We start from the raw sequence: 20,492 nt of genomic DNA on the forward strand, positions 1-20,492 counted from the left end.
GAAGATAATTTTAAACCTCATAACACTTAGCCTTTCAACAGAATTTTTTTAAATCCCTAATTCGCAAATACAGTTAAAAATATTTTTAATTATGTATTTTATATTTACATTGCGTTCAAATTTCCTATTCTAAACATAAAACATTTCATTCCTCATAATCATATTAGGACTTTATTTTCTATCGCTTTTTAGTACACTTTCTCAAATATTTGTTATACATTTCTGAAGATATTAAAAATACTACAAATATGGTTATTTTGTTTGAGTATTAAATAATTATACCCGTGATATTTCAAAGATAAGTCAAACATTTTCTTTATAGATATATTATTAACAAAATTGTATTTTATATCATAATATCAAAAAGTTATAACATTAATTTTTTTTATAAAATATATTTTCTTTTCTTTAATAAATGTATGTATATTTTCCATACGTAAAAAAGCATAACAAAATAAATACTTTCTTTCAATTGGATAAATGCTCTATTCATTCAAATTAAAAACATGAATGAATATATATATATATATATATATATATATATATATATATATATATATATATATATATATATATATATATATATATATATATATATATATATATATATATATATATATATATATATATATATTAATAAAATCATACTGTCTACCAGCTAATCAATTAAACAAAAGTACTTAAAGAGAAGAGTAAAGAGTATTAAAGTAAAGAGAATTAAATTAGGTTTTCGTAATTTTGATAAGTCTGCATTTTAATCATTTTAATTTAAATTTTACTAAATTACAAATTAACAAAAACTTTTCTAAACATTTCCAAATTCTGCTTCATACCATTTTCATCAAATAAATATTATGGGGGAAGTGTAACTAATTGTAATGAGCTTCAGAATTTACAAAAAAAAGGAATGGGATTTGCATAAATTCAAAGCATTTTTATTTGAATTTTTCATTTTTACTCTTTTTTTTATTTTATTTAGTACTCATAAATTAAATCGTCAATATTTTAAGGAAAAAGCTCGCGGAACAAATAAGCATTACGATAAAAGTTTCCAAGACATCGCTTAAGACCAGATTTGACAATTACAGAATTAAACGCTCGGTCACTCCTTTATTCAAAATGCTTTAAATTATACGCCATACATCTTATTAATACAGTTTTGTCCTTTTATTAGATTGGTGAGATTTATATTAAATTATTCTTTTTACTATGCCTTACTTTGCTGTTGTTTCTTATGGAACAAGCCCGCTGTTCGAAGACAGCCGATTCAAGACTGAGGGAAAGCGCCTAATGTTTCTATAGTAGCGCCATCTAGGGCCAAGAGAACGACTTAGCTATACACACATCACACCCCTTTTTACGGAACGGTCTTCATTCACTCATCCACAGATCGCAATTTAGACCTGAATCAGAGAAAGATCTCCCCTGATCCAGTACCCCCAGTGGTATTACTATCGATATGGAGGACTTTGTGACCACGACAGATTTATACGCGGGGTTCGAACTCGTAACTTAAGGGAAATAACAAAATGCATTTTATATTTAAAAAAATAATTTAAAGATACTGCATTATTTAGACGCTTAATCATATTCTCCTTTTAACTAATAAACATAATAAATTTTATGTATGTAATTAATATACACAGTTTAAATACTGTAGTATCTCATAAAGTGTATTAATTATCACATTAATGAATCGTTTTACTTTCCTGCTTTATAAGAATAGAATTATTAAATTTAATTGCAATTTGGTTTTTTCAAATATATATTACTTCATATATGTTTTTCTTTTACAGATGATTATTGATGTTACCAACCAGTGAAAATCTCTAAGTTTTAATCCGAATACTTGTATTTGAAATAAATAATTTAAATGCATTGTGTCTCGCCACTTAATTTTATTTAGGTAAGTGCATTTCGATAAAGAATATTCATTAGTTTTAGCATCTCCTGTAAATATGTATAAAATACATTTTAGAAAGTTATTCTTAAGGTAAGTATATCTTAAATAATATTTAAAACAATATTTTATGGGGTTTATTTACAAATTTAAACAATTATACACTTTCAAATATTATTATGATCCTCTGTAAAAGAAGATATGCTTATATAAATCAAACCCATTAAAATATGGCTCCACGTGACTCTTGTTTCTTTACTATTACACATTATACCTCTATTATTTCTGGCATCAATAACTATTGGTTTCTTGCGGAATATATATATATATATATATATATATATATATATATATATATATATATATATATATATATATATATATATATATATATATATATATATATATATATATATATATATTAGTGTTATAACGATGTGATACGAAAACACTAATGTGATTAATAATCAAGACATGTATAAAAAAAACCAAGTGAGAATCCACTGATTGAACTGAATCCAAAGATTGATTATATTTAATTGGATTTAAAACAATCAATTTCCGAAAAATATGAAATATCAACTGTCAGAATACAAATCATTTGCTATATACACAAATGATGCCCTCTTATGCTACTAATAAGTAACATTAACATTCACATTATTTCTCTTCAATTATTAAAAAAAAATATATATCGTTTGACATACATATACATTTTTTTTTGAAATTGATAGACTTTTTTTTAAATAATTGAAGTTATATTAGTGGTCCAATGTTTTTCACTTCTTTTATGGTAAGTTCGTTGTACATTTTATGTGTACTAAGGGAAAAATATGATCCGGTGTTTCCACCTTGATAGCTTATAATGATATGAAAAATTTACATTTTTATGTCTAACTGAACCTCAAAATATTCTTTAAAACTCAGGTATTGGTGCATGAGTCCTTATTTTATCTTAAACAAAATTCTGACCAAATAACGAGATGAACTTTATTATTTTATTGAAATTCTTGGAGTAGGTCGTTTCTTCAGAACGGAATTAAGCAGTTAACCATTAACAATTTTATAAGTGCATTTATTTATTCAAACAAAATACGTCATTTAAATCTTTCTGATTTGCTAATGAAAGTAAAAACTGAAAACTGAATTTTATAATCAATCAGAGAATATTTAACAAAATTTTTTGATTTTACATAATCTATAGAAAAGTATTTTGTAGCGCACAAAAATAGTTAATGTTGGTCAATTCTAATTTCTTTCCTCATGTTTCTAAAAAATATGTTTTCATTTTAACAAAAATATTTCAGTATTACATGGAGACTGAACACTTCCGTTTCAAATTACAATTCATATCTTAAGGAGGTACATCAGGAAATTAATAAAATACACTGAACTGAACGGTTTAAGATTTCTTAAATAATATGAGTTATATGATTACAAAAATGAGTTATATGATTACAAATGTAAAAACTTTTTGCTGAAAATGCCATTGTGATCGATTCAAATATCCTATTGAAAATTTTAAGACCATTAATCCCAATAACCTAGTTGGTCTCCAATGGCGCTAGTGATTAAATCAGGAAATTACAATATTGCAAAATGCACAACATTTTTAATTTCTTAAAATATAAATCATTATCATGGTGATAACTCAGAATTGCCATATTTAACAACAGGTGGCGTTGTAGAATATAGACATACTGGAGATCCCAAACACGTGTAGCAAGTATTTGATACATCATTTATCTATAGATACATTCAATAGATTATGCACTCAATTTGATACAGTCAATATATTTGACATTCAATTTGATACATTCAAAAGGCTCTACATTCAATTTGATACAGTCAATATATTTGATATTCAATTTGATACATTCAGTAGGTTCTACATTCAATTCGGGACATTCAATATGCTCTACATTTTATTTGATACATTCAATAATTTCTACATTCAACTTGATACATTCAATAGACCCAAATATGTGTCTAAATTTCTGAAGAGAGTTTTTATCGGAATCTTTGAATTAACAAAGAGTGCAAAAAACATAACAGCATGAAATGCCTTTCATGAAAGGAGAAATAAAGATGGTATTCTTTATTTCAACCATATAATTTTTCAATATTATTTTTAACATTACAGATTCTGAACAGAAGAGCGGATTAGATCTTCTCATCCATTTTGTCTTAATTAATTCTTGAAAGGTAATCAGAAAGTTCTCATTTAAGATCATCTTTAATTCCCTAATCTTAGAATGCATATACCTTCAATTACAAAGACATCAATTGTATCTTTTAGATTTGAATAATTCCATTTAACATGCACAACTTTAGAGTGCAACTTGGTGCAGTTTTTATGATTATTCTGGAAATGCTTATATTTTATTAGCAATGAAATTTATATTAGTTGCTAAAGTGTGTTGAGAATAATGATTAAATCTTTTATTACAATTAAGGTTAACGACAGGACGCAAGCACAACCCATTTAATAAATCTGTACATGATTGTTTGATACGTTGTTTTGTATTATTGTTACCAAAACAATGAATTGGCTAAAGACTACTAAAAGATTCCATAAACATTTTAAAACCTGAACCCGACAAGAAGTTATCTTCTTTTCAAAATAGGTTTGATGTAGTTAAAAAGAATTTTAAAAAAATGAAAAAAAAAGCATAAATGTGCATGATTTTCATTAAAATAACAAATTTACACTTTTAGATCACAAGTAATAAATATAAAATTCTGTTTCTGCCAATAACATTTTCTTAACCAATTCAATAAGGTAGTTGATAATCTAATCTAAGAATATATTTTTTTTAATTTACTAATTTCTAGAGTTCCCTTACTTTAAATTTCACATTAGAACTCTTTTGAGGTTTGAATCATACCTAAAATTTAATTTCCCTTTTTCCTAATAAATATCTACAATGATAATGTATAATAGAATATTAGAGATATATAATATATTACAATAAAATGTGGAAAAGTTCATACATTACATTTTTTTTAAATTGTAGATTTTGTATCTCGATTCAAATGCATTTAACGAACACAGCATCAGTTTGGAATGGGGTGCATAATATGTAATTTGTCGAAACCAAAAGCAGACTTTTCTTTTATTTTCAAAAAAATATTCCATCTAATTTTCTTCTCATGACGAAGACTTTAAATCTGTAGCATCGAATAAGTTGCCGCTTGCGAAAATATTTAAAGGATCCATAGAACTTTTAACTGCTTTCAGCATCTCCAAACCGGTGTCTGAGACTGTTTGCTTCATCCAACGTTTCCGTAGTTTTCCAACTATACACAAATATGAAAAAGAAAAAAAAAACATGTGACATTTCACTAACTATTTTCTTTTAAAAGAAAGCATTGCTCCATTATCTCATTTTTGTATAAAAATGTTTACACTTGGTTATGACTTTTTATCGAAAAGAAAATAAAGAAACTTTTTACATAATTTGAATATATTAGAACAAATAAAAAAAGCGTCAAGTTGAATCAAGTTTCAAAAAGAGTAATATGTTAATAAAAATGAGTTATGTATATGTAGTCTTTCATTTAGAAATATTCATTCGAGAAAGAAATATATGTAGCATTTTACCATTCCTTTAAATTATGTTTCTATTTATATTATATCATTTAAAATTATTTAAGTTATTAAGAGAAAATCCTTTTTACGTATATCAATCTTAGTTTTCATTTAGTACATGAAAATGAGAAAAATGTAGTTGTTTTTTTACTTGATTTTATCTCCTAAGATAGACCTTCAAAAGAAATGTATCATCACCCATGATTATCGGTAGAATTTATTAAAACATTGGTATTTTCAAAAAAATGTGAGCAGAAATTGGTTTTAGAAAAAACAGAAAAGAAAATATTGCAAAATTTTGACGAATATGCTGATAGAATGATTTTAAATATAATTAAATAAGACTTATGTAATTAAAATTATAGCATTTGTAGCTCAAATAGTTTTTTAAATGAAATTTTAAGCTCCGTATCAGATAAATGTTGCTTAATCAAAAGCCATCAATATTTTAATGAATGCCCTCAATATTTTAATTGTTTTCCATAAAGTGTTTGAAGTTTTCACTGTTCCGTGGAAAGGAGTCTTTGATATTTATCGAATGAAAATATCAATACTGAAATCTAAATGTTAACTACAATATACATGAATTCTACATAAAAGTATTAGTTTTGATTTAGGCAATAGTATTAATATTATCTTACTGAATAAACTCGGAGGCGTTTGGGAGATATATTTGGAAGTTTGAATGAAGTAAGACATAAGGGACATTCATCTTAGTATAAGCTTGCGCATCCCCTTCCCAAATTTCACGAAATTTCAGAAAACATCTATATTCTTGAATTTTAACTTGATTCAAGATATAAGAGATTTTCTTGGAAATTAATTTCAAATATGGAAGTCTCCAATTCGAGGATTACAATTAAAGACTTTATGACTAGGCGGTGCGGTAACCAAAAATAATGTTCACTGCATACAGGCAATATAACTTATTATCTTATACAGAAATCCAGAGATTTAGTTGTGGAATCTTTGATTAACATTATCTCACCCAAATAAATTGTATACGTTTATCAGATAAAATGTATTTATACATTTATCATTCAAATTAAAGTGAATATAGAGATTTTGAAACAAAGATGATTCGTACATTGTATCTCAGAAAATTATTATATCTCATTTCTTTTCTGCTTGAAATTACACTTCCGATAATTGAAAGTCATAGATACATTGAAAAAAAGACATTTAGAGATTACACAAATAATTGTATTTTTCCTTTGATTTCAAAATATAAATTTGGGATTACAAGATAAGATGATCATAAAGGATTATCTCAATGATGATTATAAAAAGTTGGAGTTATATTATGCTTCAATGTATTAGTGTAAATTGGGTTATTGTAAAATGTACCCACACTACACATTTATTTTACAAGATTTTATTAAAAAAAATGAAGGTTTGAAAAGAGGATGTGAAAAAATATGTTGACTTGATTGTTTCAAAATAAAATTTCTTTATTCATTTAGTTTCAATTCATTTTTCATATAGATTGGAAAGATGAATAAAATAGTACCTCCATGATGATGAGAAATACATCCTCCATTAGCCAAGACTTCATCTCTAGAAACTCTCTGTTGAAAAATAATTATAAACATCTCTAGATTTTATAAAGAAAATGCAAAAGATTGGTCTATTAAGAAACAACAGCTGTTACTAAGAAGCAGTGAAATAATAATAATAAAAATAAACCTTCGTACAATATAAGCCCTTTTTCATAGCCAAGACATCATTTCTAAAAACTCTCCGTTAAAAAATAATTATAAACATCTCTAGATTATATAAAGAAAATTCAAAAGATTGGTCTATTAAGAAAAAACAGCTATTACGAAGAAGCCGTGAAATTAAAAAAAAAAAAAAAAAGAAGTCATACAATACAAACACATGAGATCGACAGTGAGTATAAATAACATTATTGCAGGATTGTATAGCTGAATTTAAATAATTTAAATTCTAATGAAATCAGCAGATTAACTTTGCATTTATAAAATGTTGGTGGAATTATCAAATAAATAATTTAAAATAATTAAATCGGTAATAATGAAATAAATAAATCAAATATTTAAAAAAAATATTTGAAGTATTCTAGAAAATTGAACGTATTTGTCAATAAATTTAAAGCTAGATCCTAAATAATAATAAATTAACCAAGCATTATTCTAAATCCAGATTATGCATAATTTTAACTTTAATTTATAGAACAGTTCAACTAATGTTTTCTCACTGTACTCTATAATAAAGTGAAAGATAAATAACTGTTGTGATTAAAATATGTATAGATGTTTGGATTGCAATAAGCAGATAAAAAATTGATACAATTATTAAAAACGCTTATAATATTTTAATTCATTATAAATGTTTATATTCCTAAGAAAAAATTAAGATAATTATCATTTTTTGAGTAATTTCTTAGTATGATAAAAAAAATGTAAACCTTATTTTGTCAAAATATGGATCAAAAGTGCACTCTTAGAATCGCTTTATTTAATAACTGGGAGACAAGTTATGTAAGTGTCTCATAGGTAGAGTTAGGGGTTAAAAAATGTGTCAGGTTGAGATTTTCATTAAAATATTACAGCAGAATTACAAGCTGATTACAAGAAAAAAAGCTTCCAAACTTTTACAATTGGGAAATGCTTAATTTATTAGCATGAATGGTGACATGAATAGGTGAGCACAATGAGATAAAATTGTACTATTAGTTTTCGTGAATCAAAGTTGTTTGTAGAAATACCGGGAGGGGGGGATGACCCATAAACCCATTCCATTCATGATTCAAATTTAGCCATTAAAATATTGTGTTTATAGTCGAGATTTCTTTGTAGGTCTATTTCACTCACAAATCTTTCAGTATGTTTGATACATGTGAAACCTTATGACTTATCAGATCACACTGCCTATTTTGTGCCATTTTGTGCTCAGAATCTTGCGCAACCGTTTCAAAACAGGTAAATAGCTATTTGATGAAACCTATTGACATGTACCTAGAATTGTCAGTTAGCTATTAAAGCATATATTCAGCAGATCGCTTTGCTCAGTTTGGACGCTAAATTTATTCAAAATCCAACATCTTATTCCAATATTTTCATGAGAATTTTTCACGATTATCCGTTCACACGATTCTTGATATTGACAAGGATCATTGAAGCAAAGATTTGTTTAGCTGCTCTGCAATCACAAGTTGAATATTTTGAGACAAATCTTGTTTTTATAGAAATCTCTAGAATTGACAGTCCTTAAAACTCTGGATATTATGTCTACTGATGAAATCCAACTGTTCATATAACTGATTGGATAGTTTAAATATTTATTACTTCTCAGGCTGTGAGCTGCCATGCAAACTTATAGGGATGTACATGATAATATGTATAATATGAATTTTTTAAATGTACTTAACTGAAGGAAATAATAGTACTCGGATTACTGAGTATCTTTCGGAGCATAACTAATGTGTACAAAATCGGAAGTGTGCAGCGTATTCATTGAAGGAGAAATTGCTGTACATAAACATTGCACATCGGTTAAATAAGGCATTCAAGGATACAAGTTTCTGCAACAATTAGAAAATCCCTTTGTGGGCCATTGAATTATATTTTATATTTTGGGCTTGACAGTCATTTGATTTGTAACACCTTAAAATTCTTTTGTAGATTTACTTGAGAAGTGCCATGTCTGAACCATCTAAGCCAGAATTATGGCAAATGCAGATTAAATTCGTGGGACGATAAAAACAGTTTTGAAGGGATCATCAATATTTCTCCTACTAGGTGCATCTTTATGCCATCTCCAGTTTAAGAGTATATGTCCTTTGCAAATTGTATTTTTCATTTACAGCCCGGAAAACTGTTACGAAACCTGCTTAGTTTGGGGTGCATTACTACCTCTTCATATTTAGTCTCCTTCTTTAATATATCTTTTTTATTATTTTGAATATACATAAATGAATATAACGGAGAGTTGACGTAGATGAGGATTCCATGTGTCTTTTAAACCCCTTCTTAACACATTTCCGGTATTTGAAATTGTTATGTATTAACGATGGATAAAATTAAACTGATGGTACTCAGAAACTCTTAAATCTGTTTATACTGAAAGATTCAGATTGAAGTTTTATATACAGGTTGTTATCAAAATAATGGGGCACTTGTGAATAAAAATGACATTTTTGAATGCGCTTCGAAAGCATTAAAATATAATAACAGCCATAGGCTTTTTTATAAATAGCAATGTATATATTCAGGTAGTATCAGTTACTTTATTAAAGATCTGTAATTCTTGATTTTTTTTTTCAAAAATGTAAAATGTCGGATCTCTTAGATTTTCAAAGAGGCCAAACTGAAAGAGCCCATCTATATGAAGCAAGTGTGACCGAAACATCCCAACTTTAAGGCTTTTCTAGATGTACAGTGTCTAAAGTCACGGCAGCATACACACAGAGCTACAAGACAAGCTCGGCAAAGCAAAATAGTGGGCGGAAAGAGAAGCTCAGTGAAAGAGAAAGACGAATTTTGAAATGGATTGTAATGTCTAAAATTCGAAAAACTGCAGAAAAAGTGACCTCAAAGCTCAATACCAATCTGGATTCCCCAATGTTAGTTATTACAGCGCTTGAAGGCACCTTCATAAACAGAACATTTATGGCAGAGCACCAATTCGTTACACTTGTTGCAGATGCCACTTGTTACAGATGTTATTGGTAAACTTCGTCTACAATGGTGTCACACTCATAACAACTGGTCGATTGATAAGTGGAAGAAAGTAATATGGTCTGACGAATCGCGTTCCATATTTTTCCCTACAACAGAATGGGTGCAAGTTTGGAGGACACCTGCACAAGCCTATGCTCGTGATAGTCTTTTTCCAACTGTCAAGCATTGAGGGGGATCTGTCATGATATGGGCAGCCATGTCGTGGTTTTCTGCTGAACCAATCATAATCCTGAAATGAAGGACCACTAGGGATAAGTATAGACAAATTTAAGCTGACCAGGTCCATCCTATGATGCAAACTTTGTTTCCTGCAAGAGATGAATTTTCCAGGATGATAATGCACCTATCCAAGCAGTGAGACATGTCCAATCATTGTTTGATGAACACGAGGATGAAATAAACACCTGCCTTAGCCCTCTCAGTCCCCCAACCTCAATTATTATTGAACCGTCATGGTCTGTTTTAGAGCGCTTAATATGTAATAGATATCCTCCACCGGTATCTTTCCCAGAACTTTCACAATATCTCCAGGAAAAATGGTACAATATTCCTCTAAACACTATTCAACTCCTATATGAATCGATTCGTTGGCAAATTCAAGCTGCATTACATGCCAATGGCGGTCCTGCACCATAATATTAAATGATTCGTTATAAATCTAAGGTATTTCCATTATAATGATAACCATCTGATTTTGTTATTTAAATCATGGGATATATATCTCCATCAGAAAAAAATTGTTTAAAACTTTGCAAATTGAAATCGCTGCACTAATTTAGAATCATATTCTAACGAGTATCTCATTTGATTTCGCTATAAAAGAGATACATATATTTTCATGAAATTATTCGCCCACTGACGAAGAAAGAGTGCACATTGTTAGCAAACGTTTTTGTGACAATGCAACCTAAAATTCAGTAGCACTCCTCGCTTATTTAAGCTTGTGTGTGGTCATTGATAAAGTGGTGGTACGCTTTCAGCATATTGTTGACTTTCAAAGTGTGCACATAAAGCACATGAGTTTGTAAATAAATAAAATGCCATGTTATTCCATCACTTTTGAGTTGTTATCTTTATTTTTTTCCATTATAGTGCCACCTGTTGGCTAGATTTCAAACTATTTTCCTTGAGAAATCTCAGCCCCATGGTCTAAGTAACAAATAAGTGAATTTTCAAATCGATCTATTCAGTATAACGGAACTATGAATTTCAGAATACCGTTAGTTTTATCTACGAATCTCAGAGTTAATTTTAATTGCCTTTTAAAATAGCAATTACAGGAATATGTACAATTTTATTAAAAAATCGCATTTAAAAATTGCTGAAACTCAGTTTCGTCTTCGTATTAATGTCTACATGGACACAGATGAAATTTTAAGAAATTGATTTTTATTTTTGTAACTTATAATATTATTTGTTTGATTTTAAAATAAATTCCTGAAAATGACTTTGACCAAGTTTTTAACAATGTCTACCTATTCTAATTAGATCCTGTAATATCAAATGCTCTGTTTTTGTTGATTTCTATATCATATTGTTAGGGCAGATTTTAATTTAGATGTAATATGTCGTAACTGCTGTATTTAAGATTTATTATGAATATTATTTCAATAAATGTAAAAAAAGTAATTTCATGATATAAAATTTTAAAAGAACACTATGCCTATATATATATATTTTTTTTAAATTTTCATGACAAATAATTTAAATGAAAATAATATTTATAAACAGATCGACGTATTTTAGATACCGATTTTTAAGACATTATATTGATTTTTTTTAAGAAAAGCAAAACATCTAAATTTTAAAAATAATTATATATTTGATTTACCTCTATTGGATGTATCTTAATTTGAAATTTCGTACAAATATAAAAAAAAATGTTAAAAATAAACAAATTTGGTTCAAGAATATTTAAATAAAAGACAAGTGTATAGTAAACCATATTTACTTCTATGCTCTCAAACAATTCCATGGGATCTGGAACACCGAGGCATGAAAATGCAAAGTAGAAGTAGACGCATGCTCCCACATCGTAGGATTGGGTGACTCGGTAAGATACGAAGGCCTGCACTTGGGCCTTGTGCTTTAATACTTCATTTTCAATACAGGCTTTCACATTCTTGCAGAGGTCAAGGACTCTAAAATAAACGATAAAATGAGGCATTCCGCTTCTTATAAAAGAGATGTTTTATAAATATATTGTAACACTTATTCCATTATAATTGTAGAAAGTGGAAATCATCATAAAAATTATAAATGACAGTTTATAATTCTAAATATACTTATAATATCAAAACAAATTTTAATGAAAGACTGCAGTTAAATTAGATTTAACATTAAAATCTCTAATTAGTTCCACTTACGAATAAATTTCTATCAAATAAATAGATCATTGCATAAGAAGAAAATATGGAGTCCTTATTTCTTTATATACTATTTATAATTCACTATCAATACAAATATAATCACAATAATATTATTTTATAAAATATAAAAAAAGACATTAGTACATTATTTAATAATTAAAAATATTATCAGGCTATTGGAACCATAAAAATGAATTTATTTAATTACTAATTATATAATTTTACTTGAAAACAAATAACTTTTTTATTGTTAATTAGTGGCCTATTACAAAGCTAATTCTACTGTAGAAAATGAAAATTTGCCTCAAATGTGGCCTCATGGCTTGAAACATGTGAAACTTCACAGATATGAATCTGAGGAAGACGTATGTTTTCCCTAAAGAATAATATATCAACCTAATTATAGGAGCTGTTTCAAACTGTTACTTCAAGCCATCATCAAACGTGTCACGCTTCACTTTTTTAAAAGAGTTTAATTCAAGGGCGTGACTTAAAAGTGGAGTAAGATTCTTCCTCTATCAAAAGATGAAGGAAATAATTTCAATATTCAGGATTCTTAGACAAACATATTGTTTACAGATTAAATTCTCCTATTTTAAATAGTTTTCTATAACATGTAAAAGAAAACTTTTTGGTAAAGATCCAAATATAAATGAGTAAATAAAACAGTCATTTTCTAATAGTATAAATTTATTTTTTGTATAATTATTTTATTTTACATAATTTAAAATAATTTGTCTCATTTTAGCTTTTTTTTAAATGTAAAATCTTTATAAACAATTCTTGATTGGAATAAGAAAAGAAAAATTCATTCAAATCATCATTCATCTTTATTCAATTGACTTCAGTTTTTGCTTCACTATTTTCCTGTAAATAACAAATAACAATTTCGAATGGGAAAATTAAATTACATATCGTAATGTAACTTACTTATCCCATGGCACAGAAGTTTCAAACGATTCCGAAAGAATTCCATAATCTATGGCTAAATCCTATTAAAAAAAAAATACAAATGTTTTAAATTAATAAATCTGTGCGAATAAAAAATCCTTAAATTAAAATTAAAGATAACAGAAATTAAAAAAAAAAACTTGGTATAATGAAGATAAGTAAATAAATTCAATATTCTGCATTCTAAATGTATGATTTAGAATTTATTTTAAAAATAAATTGAAGAAATAACATTAGTTTTCTTTAATGAATACATTTTCTATTAAACATTTTCTTCTCCCTTCTTTCTGTAAATTAAATTTAAATATACTGATATAAATATAATTTATCATTTAATATAATTTAAATTATGTTAAAGGGTTATCATACATTTTAATTATTTTTCTTTTGCTTTTCAAACGCTACAAAGCCTGAAAGCATTTAATGATATTAGGAATACAGAATAAAAACATTTATGCATACTACTGAATACAAATGATTATATTTTATCGAAAAGTGTAAAGTAAATATTTGTTAATTCGTAAAATAATTACGAAAGCCGGATCTAAATATTTAGTTTTTAAAAAGTTTTATTCGCGATTGGTGTTGCAAATTATTTACTTAATATTTCTAATACAATCAAGTGTTTAATTTCTGAATTGAAATATTTGTATTCATTACCTTTAGAATGAATATTTCCCTACTATCATAAAAGCTTTTAACAACATCAATTTCGGATTTAACTTTCTTATACAAAATGAATTTATAAGAACAACTTCACATACTCTTATATATGCAATGACAAAAGTCAGCATATAACCTCTTTTTCCATTCATTTCACCAGATGGGAGTCCCCTGAAAAAAGAATTAAAAGAAAAATGTTTAAACAATCTCTAAGAATCATATTACAAAATTTGGGGAGTATGACTTTTTATTAAATTGCATAATTTTATTAAGTTAATAATTAAAATGATCATGATCAATGAATTTACAAAGTTAAAAGTTTAATAAAATGTTAGAGAATATCAAGTAAGAGAACAAACAATTGAAAACATAGAATAAAAGGTAGATAAATATCTTGAAATAATTTGAAATTTAATTTAAAAGGGACTCAGTTCTTGACAGTAAATTAAAAAACAAAGCAATGATTAAATTCAGGCAAACTAGTAAGTTATCTCTACTGGCATATTATGTAGTATAATATTAACAAACAAAAGTATGTTCCTTCAATAAATGAATAATTTAAAATTGTGAATAATATCTTTATATCCTAAGCTTGAAATTGCAAATGCTTTAAAATGCAAGATAACTTATAATTGCATTATTTTTTTTAAAAACGGACCATGCTGATTTTGAGACATCATAGTATACTGATATCTGCACTTAGCCCAGTAAGAGGATATCTAATACTCAACGCTGATTTAACAGGTATTAGAGTATAGCAAATGGCATATCTTTGATAGAATCTGGCCTCGAACACTGAACAGGCAGGTTCCAAAAACCATAGATAACTCTAAATGGCGCAGACATACTTTGTGGAAAGCACCCAGAGAGAATGTTGAAAACATATAAATAGAATTCACAATTTAAAAACGCTTAATTACTCCTTTTAAGAAAAAAAAATAGATGCGAAGTAGTAAAAGTAAAGTAATAAAAACTCTTCGTATCAAGAACGAATAAGCTTTCTTATAATGTCCTACTTATGCTTCCTTTTTTTAAATCTTTAAAATTAGTTGTAAAGTTATGAAGCCAATTTTACTACATTATTTTGGATTAATAATTCAATTTAATTCAAAATATTTCACTTTAATTTGTTTCTAATGTAATATTTCATGTAAAAACATTTTAAAGCATTCGAGGTGCTCGTTTTTTTTTTTTTTTTTTTTTTAGCTCAAAGATTTTTCTACAGCAATTGCTTCTTAAATCATTGTTTAAGAAGCAATGAACCCTCAAGATATATTTTATCAAAACTACGTCTTGAGAGTTTTCATACGAATGGATAAATTAAATGAGAAATTTTGAAATTCTCTCTATAATAAGGAATTACATAAACAATTGTAATGAGTTCATAATTATATATATAATTACCCATAATTCACAGCAATAGAATAAATACTTTTCTCCAGGCATTCAACATCCTAAAAATATATAATCATAATTTTATTTAACATATAAATATCTTATTATATTATATTGTTATAAAAAATTGCAAATTCTTATAATTTTGGCAAATACTTAATGGTGAATTTCGAGAGGATTTTATCATTTAAAATTATATTTCATTATTCGTATGGCTTCTGTCATTAATATTAGATCGAGTTAATCTCAATTATTTTGAGGATACGAAATTACAATTTTAAAAAAAGTGTCGATTTATTATATTTTGTAAGTTTTGTATGAACAGTTTCTTAATATGGTGAATATAATAATAGTATGGGAAGAATTAATATTCTTATAGATTGTATTAAACAGTATTTATATTTGTGGAATAATATTTTAGTATTTTTAGTAATATAATAATTTACAAATAGAAGAAAAAAATATGACATATCTTTTGAAAATCCAATTTCTTTCATTAATGTTTAATATGATTTTCATAATAGATATTTATACTTAACATAATCTTTGAAAAATCTTTTCTTTTAGTTATTCTTATAAATATTAGTTTCTTTTAAGAACAACATTTAATTTCAAATTTTTTAAGTAATATTGAGATTTCACCATATATACCAAAAAAATATTGTCATCAATGTGCTGCAGCCTATTTGGAATAAAATTATATTTATGCCATGAAAAAAAAAATAAAAAGAGGTAGGTTCAATTTTATAATAAAAGAAAAATTTTCAGAGAGAAATATTTTATTATTTTAAGAAATTATTCTCTTCACCAAAAACAATTTTTTTACGTGCATCTATGAAAAACGACTTTAATTCATATCGGTCAATTCAGTATTTATACTAGTGCATCGAATACATTTTATGTACTTTTATACTAAAATCTTTGAAACGATGATCGATATTTTTACGATCTATAATAAGATTATAAGGACTAGTATAAAACCTACAATTTTGCATCACCGAATATTTTTTCTTAAATTCTTATAATTCCATTTGCTCACAGCAATATATATAAACACTAATGGTTCATTCCATGAATTCTTCCCTATGATATCATTGAAATCTGCCAAATAATATATTGCTATTTCAGTGAAAATTGTTCGTTTTTGAAATTGTCAATTAACATCCATCCTTCTTGCCGCCGAGTGCTTTTCCCTGATATAATTATAATACATTTTTCCTGTATTGTTTGCTTCGAAATTATTTAGATTTCTACACATATTGAATGGCAATTTTTGATCCCATTTTAATTAAATTCTTGAAATAATAATAAGTATAAAACAGATTTCATAATTTATCACTCTGTATTTTGATATTTAGGATGCAACAATGGTCGCATACAGATTATAAGTCTATTTCAGACATACAGAAACAAATCATTTTTAAAACTAAACATATGACTTGAAATAAGACTCTTTTTTAATGAATTGAGTAAAAGGAATTGGAAAACCCTAATAACGCGAATGCATGAATAATCATATCCGAAGCGTCTATAGCATTGGATTGCAAGTCCTTTGAGCATTTAATTCAAGCATTTAAACTTTATAGTTAAAATGATTTCTGTAATTATAAAGCAATTTCTACTTGCTTTTATATATGTCGAACTGTATACCTATTTTGAGCTGTTTTAAGCAACACTATTCGCTTAAATTGTCAATCATGCATAAATCGCTGGTGCGAAAATTATTTTTATTTAGTTAAAAGTGAAAAAAGTACTTCTGTTTCATTTGGTCTTATTTTTTTAAAAAATAGATTAAAATAAAAGCAGTTATAAAGCTTTTATCTTGAATTATTTTTGGAACTTCATACCTTAAAATGATTAAAAGATATTTTAACATTAGAGCAAATATATAAGGAATTGGATATGACTTAGATACACATACCTTTTAATAGTCTGCTCGCTCAACGCATATTATAAATTTTTACTATTTTCTGGTTTAAAACGTTCATTTAAATATTTTAAAATACTCTGCATCTTGAGCACTAATAAAGTGAAATCTCGTTCAATCGCCTCCGTTTTAATTCTTAAGTTCGCCAAGCTTACCAAATGCTATTTAATGCTGAATTTGAAAGTTTAATTACATTGGCACTACATTTAGTCCATTTCACCAACAAAAACATTAAAAATTTAACGATATACAGTGATTTTTTTTTATCATCACTTGGGAATCTTTAATACGAAATAGCTATTTGAACAGTTTTTATGTTTTACTCAGTATTGCTAAATCTAATTCTACACTTCATCATGAAGTCAAAAAAAAAAAAAAAAAAATACTGGCAGGATTCGAAGTTTCATTTTGTTTGATCTATTTTATTTCGCAAGTTCTATATTTTAAAGTTTTGATTTTTAGACTATGGCTCCTACCATAAATATTTATAATCTTATCATATTTACAGATTTTTATTCAGAAAAAATTACCTTTCCTTTAGCATCAGAATTTTATATAGATTCTATTGTGGATGACTTTAAGAAATTCGTTACTCTGCTGGAAGCTACAGCTATCGACTTCATTGGATCGATTAAATTTAGTGAAGTAAATTTGAAACCATTTAAGAGAATACAAACATGGTTTTATAGAAATTGTAATTAAATAATAACAAGTCATCTCTAGTGAACTAAATTAACAAAGGAAAATTATTAATAAAATAAATTCATCTTTCATATATTACTTTTTTTACTATGCCAATGTTATGCAACGTTTCACAAACAAGTAAATAGACAATCCGGAAGTAATAAAAGAGAAGATTTACAAGTGGTCATTATTATTACAATGAAGACACGCGAAAAGGGTGAAGTTAAAATCAAACTGAAGATGTCTTTAGATCAGGCTAAACTAAAAATAATAGTTAGAAACGTAAAAACAGTAAAGATTGTGGAGTCATAATAGAAATAGAAGAAATCTCAGGACTTCAATGCAATAATCCAATTTTTAATTTTTAGGCAATCTAGCGTAAGTTCTATATATATTCATTACAACTCATTCATAAAACTAAAATGATAAAAAAAATTGTCCTTTTTTTTAAGCTGAAACATGCAATAAGCATCAACAAATAGCAATCTACACGTTCAATTAAAAAGTTGCATATTCATTCATTGAAAAAAATGTATGAATATATTCTGATCATCCAAGTTATTGTTTGTATGACTTCTTCGATTTTTTTTTAGCTGAAAACAACAAATCCGTGCAAGGTTAGTGGTAAACAAGATCAAATCAAATACATTAAAACACATCATTTTTGCTTAGGAAAGATTATTTTTACAAATTTATTGAATATTTTATTTCATAACACTTCCGTAAAAGGGATTGACATGTGTTCTATAATTTTTGTAGCTGTTATTACTATGATCTATATGAATAGGACATTTTTTGACGATCAATGGCATTGTTATAAATTATCTAAATGATATATTGAAAAACTCACATATTTATCTCCTTCCATAAGCAGCGTGACGGCACATATCTTTTTTAAATCGAAACTTTTTATTTTCGTCAAATAAAATTTTGTTATCCATTCGACCAAAGATGATATATAAGGTGTCCCTTCTGCCTTTAAAGCATGAGCTAGAAAATAACAAAATTTGTAAAACAGTTTTAAAGAAAGATATTTATTTTATTAGTTTCTTATCTATTAGCAATAAATGCTTATACATTTTTCTCATAAACATGTCAATAAATGTTTTGGTCCTTTTTTACCTTTACTGTATTTCAAATATAGTAAGAAAAAAACCTTATTTGTTATTCTTTTTATAATTTTTAATACAATAATCGTCTTATTCTTCAACTGCAGAAGAAAATCTTACATTTAAAGAAATAAAGGTAGAAATTTCCTTTAAAATTCCTTGGAGACAGTAAAACTTTCTTATATAATATAATAAATTTATTACTGTGATGATATATAAAATTACTTACTTTTAAGCTCCTAAACCAATTTTAATTAATCAGGAAAATTCGATATAAAAATTAACACAGTCAATGTATCTTATTTCTATAGTTCAAATTCTAATTTTTAATATTTTTGAGTTGTGTTTACAGAACTTACTCCCAAAATTGAAAGCACAATCTAATCAAATAGAGATATAAAGATTGAAATTAAGTGTTAAAATAATGTGCATCGCATCTTACAAATCTCAAATAATACTTAATATCAATTATTTGAATCCCCAATATCAATAAATCTAAAATAGTTGCTTAAAACAATTTCACAAATCTAAAAAAATAAAAAATAAAGGTGTTTTTTTTCTGTAATTTCTTTTCACTTTGGAATTCGATTTTTATGCAATTTTCTGAATTTATTCTAAAATTAATATCGTTTGTAATTATTATTATTTTTAAATTTTTATCTAATCAGATAATTTTATTTTCATTTCAATCGTCTCATAATTGTATTTAAATCCTAGATTTATCACCTTTTAAACGATAACTAATTTTAAAAGAGGACAATTGCTCTTTATAAGATACGTTATTTTTTACTTTCTTCCAATAAGCTTTCTAGAAAATAATTATTTTCAACGTCCATTTATAGTTTAAAACATTTATCCTGAATACCACATTACCTACTGTAGATTTTCCCTTTCATAATATCTTTATGAAATTAATCACATTCTTCTTCAATGATTTGTGGTAACAAAGTAAGTAGAGTAAATGCAACGGAAGTAGAGTAAATTTCGCTCGAGAAACGAATATTAATCAAACTTTCCTATTGAACATTTTAAATTCCTCAATCTAATATTTTCCTTTTGGAATATTCTTTCCATTCAAAAGACACAATATCATCTACAAATCACCATAGATGTTTCACTTCTATGTTGAATGCGCAATTTTACTATCAGTTAAAAATTGTCCTTGACTTTTAGATTAAATGAATATTCAACAGGGATAA

The 20,492-nt window shown here is 26.5% G+C and overlaps 1 protein-coding gene across 1 annotated transcript in view; it reads right to left on the minus strand.

Annotated features, from left to right (window-relative positions):
* Nucleotides 1–3,456: 3,456 nt before the first annotated feature.
* LOC129958721 (alkyldihydroxyacetonephosphate synthase, peroxisomal-like) overlaps nt 3,457–20,492 on the minus strand; it is a 41,208-nt gene continuing 24,172 nt past the window's right edge. Inside the window, exons 14-20 of the mRNA XM_056071378.1 lie at nt 19,035–19,174; nt 15,583–15,632; nt 14,280–14,349; nt 13,495–13,556; nt 12,147–12,336; nt 7,003–7,060; nt 3,457–5,200 (exon numbers count right to left, since the gene is read on the minus strand). Coding sequence (XP_055927353.1) covers nt 5,052–5,200; nt 7,003–7,060; nt 12,147–12,336; nt 13,495–13,556; nt 14,280–14,349; nt 15,583–15,632; nt 19,035–19,174 — 719 coding nt within the window. The 3' untranslated portion in view covers nt 3,457–5,051. The remainder of the gene's footprint in view (nt 5,201–7,002; nt 7,061–12,146; nt 12,337–13,494; nt 13,557–14,279; nt 14,350–15,582; nt 15,633–19,034; nt 19,175–20,492) is intronic.

Source organism: Argiope bruennichi, chromosome 2 (genome assembly GCF_947563725.1).
Source record: "Argiope bruennichi chromosome 2, qqArgBrue1.1, whole genome shotgun sequence".
Lineage (NCBI taxonomy): Eukaryota > Metazoa > Arthropoda > Arachnida > Araneae > Araneidae > Argiope > Argiope bruennichi.